This window comes from Bactrocera oleae, chromosome 4, assembly GCF_042242935.1.
Source record: "Bactrocera oleae isolate idBacOlea1 chromosome 4, idBacOlea1, whole genome shotgun sequence".
Lineage (NCBI taxonomy): Eukaryota > Metazoa > Arthropoda > Insecta > Diptera > Tephritidae > Bactrocera > Bactrocera oleae.
In genome coordinates, this window is record NC_091538.1 from 40,836,338 (window position 1) to 40,850,614 (window position 14,277).

The 14,277-nt window shown below is 37.8% G+C and overlaps 2 protein-coding genes across 4 annotated transcripts; one reads left to right on the top strand and one right to left on the bottom strand.

Moving 5' to 3' along the window:
* Nucleotides 1–177: 177 nt before the first annotated feature.
* LOC106615556 (putative gamma-glutamylcyclotransferase CG2811) lies at nt 178–2,678 on the top strand. Of its 3 annotated transcripts, none has more exons than XM_014231825.3 (4): nt 178–759; nt 817–924; nt 1,132–1,227; nt 1,291–2,678. In XM_014231825.3, the coding sequence occupies exons 1-3, from the start codon at nt 434–436 to the stop codon at nt 1,202–1,204; spliced, it is 507 nt and encodes a 168-aa protein (XP_014087300.1). In that variant the 5' UTR covers nt 178–433; the 3' UTR covers nt 1,205–1,227; nt 1,291–2,678. The 3 variants fall into 3 exon arrangements, 1 of the variants encoding a protein (XP_014087300.1); XR_011395884.1 differs by having other exon boundaries at nt 180–759; nt 817–1,044; XR_011395883.1 differs by having other exon boundaries at nt 180–759; nt 817–1,227.
* On the bottom strand, nt 1,245–2,552 carry LOC106615555 (protein CDV3 homolog). Its single transcript, XM_014231824.3, has 3 exons — nt 2,349–2,552; nt 1,994–2,281; nt 1,245–1,878 (listed from the first exon to the last, which is right to left on the bottom strand). The coding sequence occupies exons 1-3, from the start codon at nt 2,550–2,552 to the stop codon at nt 1,636–1,638; spliced, it is 735 nt and encodes a 244-aa protein (XP_014087299.1). The 3' UTR covers nt 1,245–1,635.
* Nucleotides 2,679–14,277: the final 11,599 nt, after the last annotated feature.

Genomic DNA, 14,277 nt, shown 5'->3' on the forward strand with positions numbered 1-14,277 from the left:
TTCACACTAAATTGTTCCAAATCATCAAATGATTTCGACTTGAGCTAGACTGGAATTCGCTAGTTTTCATACATGAGGTCACTTCTGCATCAACATTTTTATATCAACCCCTATCGGTTAATATTTAGCGTTGCCATATGTAAGCAACAAGAGTGGATGGTCTCATAAAACAAAGATAATTAATAATAGCAAAGGCCGAAAATAAGCGATATGCTAAAAAAATAATATTAATATCATCAATTTAAATGCATGTGTCCTTAAATATGTGCGTTAATGTTCACATTAAATATTACGGAAACAACTTGTGACAGTTTTTGTTTTTATTTACCTCCGGGCACACTTTATTTCTTAATCACTTGTTATCAATTTACTCCAATCCCTCAGATAACTTCTATTAGCTACTTAAATACCTGCTCAGTACTTCAATGACATTATGTCTACAAAAATGTCTGGCAATTTAATAAAAGTATTCGTCTACGGTACACTTAAACGGGGTGAGCCTAATCACCATTGGCTAACACGATCCGAAAATGGCCACTCACGGTTTCTCTGTGAAGCGCAAACGGTAGTAAAATTTCCACTCGTCATAGGCACACGCTACAACATTCCATTTTTACTCAACAAACCTGGAGTTGGCTACAATGTTTATGGGGAAGTGTATGAGGTAGACGACACAATGTTCGCAAATCTTGATGTGCTGGAAGATTACCCCAATTACTATGACCGAGAAATACAGCAAATAAAAACTGAGAAAAATGAGTAAGTACTTCTTTACAAAGTATTAACTCAAAATAAATAAATATGTCTATATTCCAGATATATTGATTGTTGGCTGTATTTGATCAAGCAATACCCGGATCAGCTACTATTCAAGCGTTACCTAGAAAAGTATAATAATTCAGAGACACTCCCCTACTGCGAAAGGTCAGAAAGACTGCCTGAAGTAAAAGCTAAAGATGATATGACTTATTGAGTTATAATTATAGCGTTGGCTAAGATATCCGATTTTTTATAGCATCTTATTAATTAGTGTTTAATTGTTGGGTAACATCTATGTTGATATTATCTATGTATTTCAAAGACTGGACAATAGGTTTCATTCCTTACTAACGATGTACTCAATTTTTGCAGTTATTTGGACAGCTCCAAAGAAGATATGTACGTACAGGATGAGTTAAATCACGTTAAAGATGAGACCAAATGAAAATGTGACAGATAAAAAGTGATGTAAAAAATAGAACGACTTTTTGTTAGCAGTTGACTTCATTTATATTTTATTTCATTTTATAGTATTCCCTTATATACTTATTATACCATTTTGGGAATTGTTTGGTTGTTGGATACTAATATGTCCCTACCATTATTTAAATATTATCATTTCTATTGTGAAGCGGCAGTTTTCGGACAATTATGAAAAGTGGCGGCACATAAGGTACCACAACTCCGTATTCCATTTTAAAAAGTATAAAAAGTGTGAAAATAAACAGCTCTGAGGAAAATACAAAAAAATATAGATACAAAGCGTACAATACATACAATACAGACGGACTTCTAAATCCTGTTCTTTAGAAAACATGTAGCAAAAAAAAAAAATAATCCACATAGAAGTGACACTTGAATGGCGGCGATCGCTTTCTAGCTGTCATCCTCGTCCAGCGACTGGAATCGATTCGCCATGGAAACGGGCGCCAAAACTGGTTCATGGATGCGCTGCACCCTACCTCCGTGTCTAACCTCTTCGAAAGCTGGTTCATTCTTTTTCTTGCGTTGTTCTTCAGGGCGAGCAGCACTCAACGAGGGGAAGTACTCTGCATTTGTAATATCGGGCGCCGCACGGTTACGAGGCTTTAGACGTGGTCCAGGCGCCGCTCCAGCTTGCTAAACACATAATGACAATGTAAATAAGTCAATATTTGTAAACAAAGTAATTGTAAATAATTGACGTGGCAAGCATTAACATCTTTATAACTGCATTTATTTCCTTATAACTTACAGCAGCTCTTAATGCAGGTGATATATAAAGTTTTGATGTGGGTTTTTCAATTTCCATCGGAATTTGAGTCACTTCTTCGGCGGGAACAACCTTTCTCCAAGGACCGCCTCCACTACGTTTCGAGAAATTAGTTTCAGTATTGACATTGCCATCACTGTCCACATCATCTTCTTCACCTTCACCGGGACTTTCTTCTTCATCATCATTCAAAGTCAGTTGACCGATTTTGAGACCAGTATAATCTTTACGTTGTTCTTGCTCAAAATCATCCCATTCTTCTTCAGGCGCCTACAAAAAGAGAAGCACTTTTATAATATTTATTCCCAAATATATTATATTACCATTCGTTACTTACCTGCTCTACTACTTCAGTTGGCTCTTCAACAGCACCAGGCGCAATTGTTGGCGCAGGTATGGTTGGTTCCACCTTTTTTGACTTGGCGGTCGTTGCCGCCTCCTTTTCTAAATTTTTTACCAACTCCTCAGCAGTTAAAAACTTGGGCTTGGCCTTGGACTTTTTCTTGTCCTTCTTAGCAAAAAAATCATCCAAATCCGCCATTGTGTTGTTTTTGTGCACTTGCAAACGCCAAAGCAGTCGCTGCCTCCGTCAACTGTATACAATTTAATGAAATTCAAAAATAAAGTTCACTCAATGATAGTTTTTGCAAAACAGCATGCGTGCAAATGATTACTTACCACTTGCGACCTTACAAAAGAAGGAATTTACTTTGAAGTTGACATATCCCAAACACAACGAGTCAACTCGGAACGATTTGGCGAAAGTAACGAGTAGCGGGTGGGTAAATATATCACAGTGTTGCATTTTGCAAAAGACTTAGGGGGAAAACTTTCCATATATTAGGGTGATCCGCATTTGCTTTTTAATATTTTCATTGCTTTTTGATATATAGTGTAGTTATTATATAAGTAAAAAAGAAGGATTTTAAATATTTTTTTTTTAGCTTTACTTTTGTACAAAAAATTTTATAAGAAATAGTTTGAAGGGTAAATGTACCGAGGTATTCTACTGCTGCGTATGCGCAAAAAGGCTCCATCCAAATTCCACCTCGGTTAGGTGCAATACATGCAATGGATGGAGCCATCTTAATACCTGCTCGGGCCTTAAGACACACAGGGAGTGGACCACGAGTTACGTGGCCTCATGCTGTCAACGCAATAATGCGACATCTGCCTCAACGGCCGTGCAACCTGCACAATGTTCGCGCACTGCACACCACGGTCCTAAGGAGCTCACATAGACAGCATAACTCCCAATCTGACCAACCTCCCTCCCCCAACCTTCATCCAGCTCCAATCCTCGTGCGAGAACCACACAGCAACTCCTGGTTCCTCGCACAATCTGTTCCGTGTGTCAGACCATAATACGCCGGAATGTCACATCAGTCAAGTGCAATTCTTGTACTGGCTGGTGTCACTTTCTGTCGTGTTCTGGCCTGCGCACCACACGAGAGTGGAGTGCGTCGTATGTTGCCCCATTCTGTAGGAGTCTGCCCCCGCAATCACATACAGTGGCGTCGCCAACCAACACCACAGTGCGACAACCGCCCATGCGGATAGCACAGCTGCAACAACCCCCACCTACACGCACCCCACTCACCCCTAGGATCACGACTGGACACCCGCGACAAACGCGACTCTTACAATTTAACTGCAACGGACTCCAGAGCAAGATCGAGGAGATAGTTGCATTTATGAGCCGGGAGCGCGTAACGATAGCTGCGGTCCAAGAAACCAAGTTAAACAGCCGCTCAGATCTTCTGAGTTGTGCAGGTTTCAACGCTTTACGTAAGGATCGCGAGCGGGATAATGGTGGAGCCCTAGCCTTCATATTGCACAACACCGTGCAATATCGTCTAATCGATGTTGACATCGACCGCAGGGACACCACCCTAGAATGTCAGGGTATAGCTGTCCGGTCAGGCGATGTCGAGCTCGAAATGTTTAATATATACATCCCCCCAGTTACATGTTGCCCAACAGGATATCACCCGAATATAGATGCGCTACTTCGTGGTGAAAACCGTCTGGTGCTAGGCGACTTTAACGCGCATCACGATCTTTGGCATTCCTGCCTGTCAAACGATCGTAGGGGGATGGAGCTGGCGGAACAGATAGACGATTCGACATTCTGCACAATGAACGACGAAGCCCCCACCAGAATTATGGGCACCTGTAATAGCTCGCCAGATATTACCATCGCTAGCGGTGGTCTGATAAATAGTATAACCTGGCGACCTATGCTAACTCTTGCATCAGACCATCTGCCCATAATTATCTCGATCGAGAAACCTCCTGACTTTATTTCTGTGGATAACCGCACCTATGTTAACTTTAACAAAGTTAACTGGGTCGGCTTCACAGAATTTACTGAGAGCACCTTCAACGCACTATCCATTCCTACGGACGTCATCGTTGGCGAGCGTCAATTCCGCAAGGTGATCGCTGCTGCTACAGCTCGCTTCATACCGGCTGGAAGAATAGCGGAACTCCGCCCTAATTTCCCAGCCGAAGCAGCTGTATTAGCAAATGAGCGCGACACCTTACGCCATGCCGATCCCTGTGATCCCCGAATAAGGGATCTCAATTTGGAGATTCGGCAAATGGTAAATCATCATAAGCGGACAAAATGAATAGAGCACCTGAAGTCCTGCAACCTCTCCACCGGTGTGAGTAAGCTTTGGACTACTGTCAAGGCCCTGTCAAATCCGAGGAAACATGACGATCGGGTTGAAATTCATTTCGATGGCCATGCCTCCTCGGACCCGAAGAAGTGCGCGAGCTACTTTAGCCGGCAGTTTATACTGCACCCTTCGACCGACAAGGCCAAACGATGTGTTTCCCGACGGCTGCGCAAAATGCCAAAAGACTGCGCACCACTTACTTTCACCGATGGGGAGGTTCAGAGTGTCATCAAAAAGGCGAAGTCGTCTAAATCCATCGGCCCTGACGGAATAAGCATGCTGATGTTAAAACATATTTCCCAACGGGAGTAAACTACCTCATCAAGGTCCTCAACCTGTCGATATCCACTCTTCAAATACCCGATGTGTGGAAAGTCGGAAGAGTGGTCCCACTGCTGAAACCTGGGAAACCCGCCAACAAAGGGGAGTCTTATCGCCCGATAACTCTCCTTTCCTCAGTAGTGAAGACACTTGAGGCCTTGTTACTCCCGTCATTCACCCACCACCTGAGCCTAGCAGACCATCAGCATGGCTTCCGTAAAGTGCACAGTACCACCACAGCACTTAGCGTCATAAACGCCCAGATAGTTTATGGCCTGAACCAGAAGCCACCCTGCGAGAGGACGATCCTCGTAGCGTTGGACTTGTCAAAAGCTTTCCACACAGTCAATCACGCAACTTGAGGACCTGGAACAATCAACGCTCCCTCCAGGGCTGAAGCGGTGGACCATGAACTACCTGAGCGGTCGACACTCTTCCGCACTATTTCGAGGTCAAAACTCCAAACTGAGGAAAATTAAACAGGGGGTTCCGCAGGGCGGTGTCCTCTCCCCGCTACTGTTTAATTTTTACATTTCAAAACTCCCCCAGCCACCAGCGGGAATTTCAATGACCTCGTACGCAGATTACTGTACGATATTGACGTCGGGCAATGGAATCGATGGCATGTGTTCAAAAGTAAACGGCTACCTCACCGATCTTTCTCGCTTCTTTTCTGCAAGGAACCTAACACTCTCCCCCACTAAATCCACAGCGACCATCTTCACCAATTGGACGAAGGAGTACAGACTGGACCTGAACATTTCAGTCGATGGCACAAAAATTCCGACAGTAAATAACCCTAAAATTTTAGGCGTCACTTTGGACAGTCTGTGCTCTTTCACTCCTCATACGACCGCGATAACTGCCAAAGTACAGAGCCGCAACAAAATCCTCAAGTCGCTTGCCGGCAGCTCTTGGGGAAAAGACAAAGAAACGTTGTTGGCAACGTACAAGGCAATCGGCCGGCCGGTCCTAAATTACGCAGCCCCAATATGGTCGCCTGGATGCAGTGACACGCAGAAGAAGAAGCTACAGACTTGTAAGAACACTGCACTCCGGACTATCACGGGATGCCTCTTGATGTCTCCAATCGAACACCTACATAGTGAGGCCCGTATGCTTCCGGTTAAGGTTTTCGCAGAAACCACCCCTGCAGACGCCTGCTTGCAGCGAAGCAGCCTCCTAGGAACATCAAGAGGTCCTTCCTTGACTACGTCGACGACATCAGACAGCACGCCGACCAGACTTCGGACGCAACTAACTTTAGACAGGCACTGACCGCCATTCACAGTGGAGCCATCAACACCTTCACAGACTCCCTCTCAGTGAATGGCGTAATAGGAGTCAAACCACCACCCATAGCAGACATAAAGCTCGAGTTGCCTCGCGAAACCAGAGTGACCCTCGCGCAACTTCGTTCCGGATACTGTAGCAGGTTAAACTCCTACTTATCCAGAATTGACCCTGACATACTAAACACATGTCCTGCATGCAATGAGTCTCCGCATGACACTAACCACCTCTTTGGATGCCCAACAAACCCCACTCATCTAACACCCCTCTCCCTATGGTCCGACCCCGTCGAAACAGCTCGTTTCGTGGGCCTTCCGTTAGATGACCTCGACGACAACGAATCTAGAATTTATCACCCAAACGGGGATTAGATAATCGTTACAACAACAACAACAACAACATCGTCGAACTCCTTAAGCACATATTATTATTTTTTTTTGCAAATTTATCGAAATTAATCAAATGGATTGAAAAACAAAAAAAAACGTTAACTTCGGTTTTACCGAAGCAATAAGACCCTACACAGATACAAAAGATTCCATACAAGAACTTTATTTCGATTGTTCAATTTATATGGCAGATATATGCTATAGTAGTCCGATCTGAACAATTTCTTCGATTATTGTAGGACTCCTTAGGCAGTAATCTATGCGGAATTTTGTGAAGATACATTTTCAAATAAAAAAGTTTTCCATACAGGGCCTTGAGTTTGATCGGATTTCGGTTTGTATGGCAGCTACAAGTCCCATATCCGTCTATGGGCTAAATCGACCAAGCTTGTCATTTTAATATATCTTTCATAGCGTCTCCGACATTTTCTTCAGGGCGTTATAAACTTCGTGTTTAATTTAACAGGGTATATGTTCAGGGTGTAATAAGGATTTTCAATTTTCCTGCATCGTTTAGCTACAAGTGTAAACTAATCCTTCTTTTTAAATATAAAGTATATTTTAAATACAGATGGAATGAATTAATGTTTTTATTTGTAGTGAATTGAAATGCTTAGGGGTAGTCATTATTTAGCGGGTTGCGACAGTCTAAAGCTCTGAAAAAGGCAGTTTAACAGTTTATTCTGGAAGAAGGGTCCCGACGGGCGACGATGACTCTAGGGACTATGTAAAACAAAATCAAATATGGGATCTATATCTATATAATACTTGCTAGTATACTATGTACGTTTTTAGTTTTACATACATTTTTCGTAGAATGGTGGACTTGTAGAAAAGCTAGAGTGTTTAGCCGAAAAAATGACGGCAATTTTTTAAAGAAAAAAGTGTCCACCAGTTTACTAGATAATATTACTGTAAAGCAACACATAAGATATCTAGTAGATACCATCGTCGCATGATTTGACGCTTTTCAGTTAACAATAATATAGCAAAAAGTTTGGAATAATGATTGTTTTATTTGATATCTGATTAAAATAAAATAAAAATAAGTAAATTTCGTTCACTTACATTTGTTTACACATTGTACCGAAATACTATTGTTTAGACAGTAACACATTAGACAGTATTATGTTTATTTGCTCAACATGCTGCGCAACATGTTGAAACAGTGTATAATATAATACAATACTTGTAGTTTTGTTCAAACCTATTGTGATAAATATAGGGTTATATGGAAGTACCTATACATATGTCCATATGGATATAAATGATCAGGATGACAAGACGAGTTGAAATCCGAGTGACTGTCTGTAAGTCCATTTGAGAAAACGATAACTTGAGTAAAAATTTTAAATTCTCAATGAGACTAGATACACATATTCCTTGGCACTTAAGGAGGTTTGAAATTACTGATGGGCGTAATCGAATTATTGCCACATCCACAAAACGACCTTAAGCGAATGATGTGCTATAACGAAACACTGGAATTTGGTTCAATAGATCGCAACACCTGTGGGCTGAATAGTTTTGAAAAGCAGTCGTAGCCCCGGCTCCTTGTAAGTTCAATTTACAATTTTCTGAGAATAAGTGCTTACGGTACTTCCTCCGACAGTATGAAAATGGTTGAAATCGGGGTATAACCACACTCACTCCTCATTTAACGGTTATGTTGAAAACTACTAAAAGTGCATAACTCAATAAGTAAATGCGTCAGAATCATAAAATATTGCACCTAAGATGATACGAAAGGGCTTATAGGAGCTGGTGAAAAAATTTCACAATGGGCATGGCACCGTCCACCTTTGAATAAAATCCTATACCTCAGGAACTACGTGTTCAATTCCAACTAAATTTTGTGCATAAATCACATTAATAATCACGGACTATACGGACTTTTTAAGTCTCCAGATACCGAATGTATGGACCAGTTTTATTGTTAGTCAGTCAACACTCGGATTCTCTTAGTATGTTTTTCGATTTATTGTATTTTACATTTCTGGTTTCTACCAAAAAAAAAAGGGGAACAGCGAAATGTACGCTGTGTATGTGTAATGTTCAAACGATTATAAATTTATCGCGCTAGTAGATGTAGTTTTGCCCCGAATTAAAAGGTTATAATTATATTTTCCCATAGAACTTTATTTGGAAACGCGATAGATTTTTTACTTTTTCATACCTATATTTATGTATATCTTACGCATTAATAAAGGTACCAAACCAGAAATGAGCAAAACTTGTGGGTATTTAACAATTGGGTTCGAAATATGGTCTTTTGCGACATGCTTCTGGAGATGTTGTAATAATTTTAATCTGATTCAGTATACAAATTAGTGATATCGGTTAATAGATGCTCCGAGTATTAGTATCGAATTTACTCATTTACCCTTAGCAGGATCACCTTATGTTTTGATATAATTCAAAATGGCGTTGTAAGGAAGTTCGTGTGGTGTTTGATTCATGATAGTTAAAATAATATTTAATATTGTAAGCCTACTGCGTTGTCAGTCTACTTACGCTGGCTACTATAACACTATTTTGCTTTGCAGATGACTACTGAAGAAAGTAAATTCGAAAATGCAAATAACAACCAATATTTACAAGATTTAAGAGCATTGCTCAAATTTGTAAAACTTCTATTTAGTTAGAAATAGAAAACAATAAAGTAATTGAGGATTAAAATCGTTATGTTTGGAGGATTTGAAATAGTTTGTATATTCTGCGTGAAATCTAGTAGTCGTAAAAGTACGAATGTAAATAATATTTGAAAAATTTATAAAGTATTCAAAGAGCAACCATTGTTAGCAAATAATTTTTGCAATTTGTTCAAATAGAACCTTAAATAAATAAAAAAAAAGAAGTACGTATACATATTTCCCTTATATTCAAGCACCAAAATACGCAAAAGTCTAGACTAAAGCCGTTGTCTGATTTTAACATTTCTGGATATTATATTTATGAAAAGTGGCAATAGATGATAAACAAAAAATGACAACTGGCGTTTCATTTGGGTGTATGCTTGCCTAGTGGCTACTATACTTGTGCTAGTCTACATACATAATAGGGATTTATAATTAGGATAAGAAAGTATAAATTAAATCTAAAATTAGGAATTAAAATCTCTTTATTACGAAAATGGTGTTAAAAGTAAGTAGTAAATGAACGTTATCAACTGTGAATGAATTACTAATTGAGGATACCAGTATGTACATATGTTTACTCAATGCGACAACATTGAAAAATAAACTATAATTTCAGTAAATACACATTAAAGTAACAAATCGAATGAAATTTCGCAATCGATTAAGTTGCGACATTTCAGAACTTTATGGCAGCAACCGACAAGACATTCTTCTTCAACCTACACATATCTTCATAAGCCATACGTGCATATGTGTGCACGTTTATATGTACGAAAATGTGTGTCACTTGTTTGCCTTAAAGACAGCCGCCGATCACAGCGCGGCTTCCGCTTTAATTCCATGTGCAGCGGAGCGGTATTAAATAATAACTACTTCACATGGGAAGCGCTTAACCACAGAAAGCTAGCTTGCATAACGACCTTGTGTAAAATAAAAATTTAAGTCAATCTTAATGCAAATCAAAATCGAGTTATTTTGTTTATGCAATAATCAAAATTTCAAAAGAACAACTTCTAGTCTGAAACCCCAGCATACAATATTTCTGTAAGACGACGACTAGTTTAGAACGAAAATCGATTTTTTATGTCCGAGTGCTCTTTAAAGAAATTTTGACGAAAGTTTTCAGTCTTCTCAAAACGCCTGCAGTATTTTGGAACATTTTTTATTCGGAAACTCGGAAGTAGGAAATTAATTTTCGAATATAATAAAATACCAAATGGAAATTTATGTAGCTCCATTTCGGTTTTGAAATGTATAGGATGTCTACGTTAATATACATATGTACATACCACGGTTCTGAAAATTTTCGATATAAAAACTGATATTTACTTTAATTCACTATAAGTATTTTAATGATCAAACTTTTACTATAATGAAAATATTGTACTGGATATATGCCATAAAAACTTGCGAGATGCTTTCTTTCGTTTTATCGACATACTTTGTCATGATTGATTGCGGGTTTTTACCTTCCATAACGAGATGAGATTAGGAAGGTGTATATTGAACGAAGCGTCTTCACTAATATATAGGAATTACTTGTAGCCTATAATCTTTTAGTTTTTTACTTTAATCCTTGGAATTAATTTTTAGTTAGTTAGATAAGCTAAATGAAAATTAACATATCGACACTCGGAACATGCATTCCTTGGTATTCTGATTTATGTTATTGCAGATGAACAGAATCGGTTTTTACGACGTGTTATACTAATTTACGCTGCAAAACTAGAATTTAATACAGTGGATTACATTGGTGAAGGCATTTAAAATTTCCACATTTCTCCACGTTTCATTTAATCTAAATATCTCACAAACTGGTTGAGTCGAGTTAATCAAAAATGGTCCGAACATTGAGTTTTACCTAATTATACATATGCCCTTTTAGCTGAAATTTCATATTCTGCACTAAAAATGAGTAATATATGTCTATAATTTACGTCAAATGAAACTGAACGATTACTTGGAAAATGGGGCCCTAATTTCGGTCGGTTGCTTTCGATAACTTTTTAATTAAGTTTTGAAGACTTTTGGAACTACTTCGATATCTTTGAAATTGCGAGAGTATGGGTATAACATTCGGTTGCTTCCGACATAGCTCTTTTTTACCATAAATAGAATATATTAAGTTTGCCACGATGTTTGTAAACGACGTAAAAAGGAAACGTCGGAGACCCAATAAAATATACTCATACTTGTATACATACATATGTAAATGATCAACATTTAGCCATGTTCGTCTGTCTGTATATATGCGAACTAATCCCTCAGTTTTTAAGATTTCGATCAGAAATTTTGCACACGTTTTTTCTCCAAGCAGCTACTCATTTGTCGGAACCGCGACATCGGACCACTATAACATATGGCTGCCATACAAACTGAATGATCAAATTCAAGACCTCGTGTATGAACTTTTTAAGCTATTGCATAGTTTCTATTGCGAGCTTTGAACGCGGGGCTAAATCAAGAAATTCCGTAACAGAAATGAACCTAAGGCGATCACAAAATATGTGCAGTATGAAGAGCAGGGTGATTCAAAAATAATATACAATTACAAAGGTAAATAGCTACCCCACCCTTTGAAACAGTATCTCGATTGAATTGAACAATACAATTGAAATTAGGTATTTTAATCGTATTATCAATGGTAATAAACTTCCACTTATCTTGGCTGGCGATTTCAACATCAATTTTGCTGATAAAAAATCAGAGCGGCTCACAACTTTTCTTTCGGAAAAATTTAATTTGAGAATGAATAATGATTCACAAGAATTCACATCAATATATGGGAATTTGAAAATGAATAATGCTCCACAAGAATCCACATCAATATATGGGACCACCATTGACGAGATATTTTCCAGATATATAGAGAATATCAACTCTCAAACCTATGTTTCTTACTTTTTACCGTACCATTACTAAACATCTATAGTTTCAATCAGAGATCTCTGGTTTCAATGATAAAAATTCCTGAATAACCTATATGTATTGTAAAATAATAAAAATATTTTAAACAATATTAACTTCTCATTTCTTCAATAGAAGAAAAAATTTGTTAACTTATCGGTAACCACACTCAAAAAGTGCAACTGGAATTAATATCAAAGAAAAAAAACTGCATAATAAATAAATAAATAATTATAATTGTATAAGTTGATAAAAAATGCGATGCAATAGCTTTGATGCGGCAGTCCCCGAGTGCCGCACGTATCTTTTTTATTTGACGAGATATTTTCACAAAATTTGGTTTAGATTTGGCAACTCTACTATGTCTGAAGAAATTGTTCAGATCAGACTAGCATAGTATATAATTAGCGTACAACCTGAATGATCAAAATTAAGTTCTTCTATGGAAACGTTTTTATTTGTGAAGGATATTCTAGCTTCGATGCAGCGGAAGTTAACGATTTTTCTTGTTAATTGATAAATTTATTTTCAAGGGATTTTTCAAGGGAACATCAGTTATTTTTATTAAGTGTATTTGAAAAGCTTGGGCTCTTCGATTTTTCGAAAAATGTAGGATTTGGAAATGCGATATCACAATCAACATGGCTTAGTCTTTAACTTATAAACAACTCCGAGGATTTCCTTAAGTTATAAATAAATGAATCAAATATGTGTTCAGAGCATCTCTTAATGTTTTTACTAACGATTAAATAAGCTAAATAAACAACGCTCTGCTTAAATTGCGCATATATGTTTTTTCTCTGTCAAGGCCTTAGCAGATGCATTTTATATGCAACTAGTTTATTCAAGTTTTATTTATTGAATTAGTCTAATGCCAATTAAGTATACAAAAAATATATAAATTTATTCATTGATGCATCTACATTGCGTTTTTGTATCTCTCTTTTAGCTTTTGCTTCGGGATAAGTAGCGCGATGTTAACATATGGTATTAACGTACGTATATTTTTCATCAAAAATTTTTGAAATTTTGTTTTATGTTATTGAATTTCAGTCTCTTAAATGCAGTATACTTCCCACACTAATTCGCATCTTTGTTAACAAACATACTGCTTTAGTAACGCATGAATGTAATGTAGGTCATGAATAAAGGTAATTCTAAATATTTTGTAGAATAACTCGAGAGCCTAACAACCAGAAAATATGTTTGACAAAACTTAACTATCCAGAGAACATTTTGCCAATACTCTGAAAAGATCGGTGTGTTTCAACAAGGGTGGCTTAATATTAAAGTTTATATCGTATTTATTTGACCGCGACTAAGTGTCACATTGGTCTGAGCGAGATATCTTATGAATAAAAACTTGTACATAGAGTGTCATGACATTTGATTCAATCGTTCTTAAGTTATTGGTGGCAAAGGGACGCTATCCCCTATTTTTGTTTATGAAGCAAAAAAAGTGGATTTCGAGTTTTGATAAAAACAAGTAAGGAAGTTCTAAGTTCGGGTGTAACGGAACATTTTATACTCTCGCAACTTGCAAGGATCAAAACGGGAAATTACTTCAGGTTCCTTCCTTTAGTATAAAATTTTGCCAACTTATACTAAAGGAAGTATTGATTTGATTCAACCCCTTTTTGACACAAAACATACTATTATCAAGAGTTTCATTTATTTATTTTATTATATAAATTACATTTATATATATTACACATTGACCGATATTTTTGGTAAAAAGTCAACTATAGCAACTGAGGTCCACATATTCAGTACCTAGGGGCTTGAAAAGTTGTGGTTCAATTTAGGCAATTTTTGGTCACAAGGTGGCATACTTTAAATCATTTGATGCTTGATTTGCACAGGGGAAAGTGAAAGAATCAGGTGGAATTGAAAATGGTGTTATAAGGGAAATAGGCGTGGTTGTAATCCAATTTCACCCATTTTCGCACTATAACAAAGAAATATGTTAAGTACCGAATTTGGTTGAAATCGGTTAAGCAGATCCCAAGATATGGGTTTTCACCTGAAAGTGC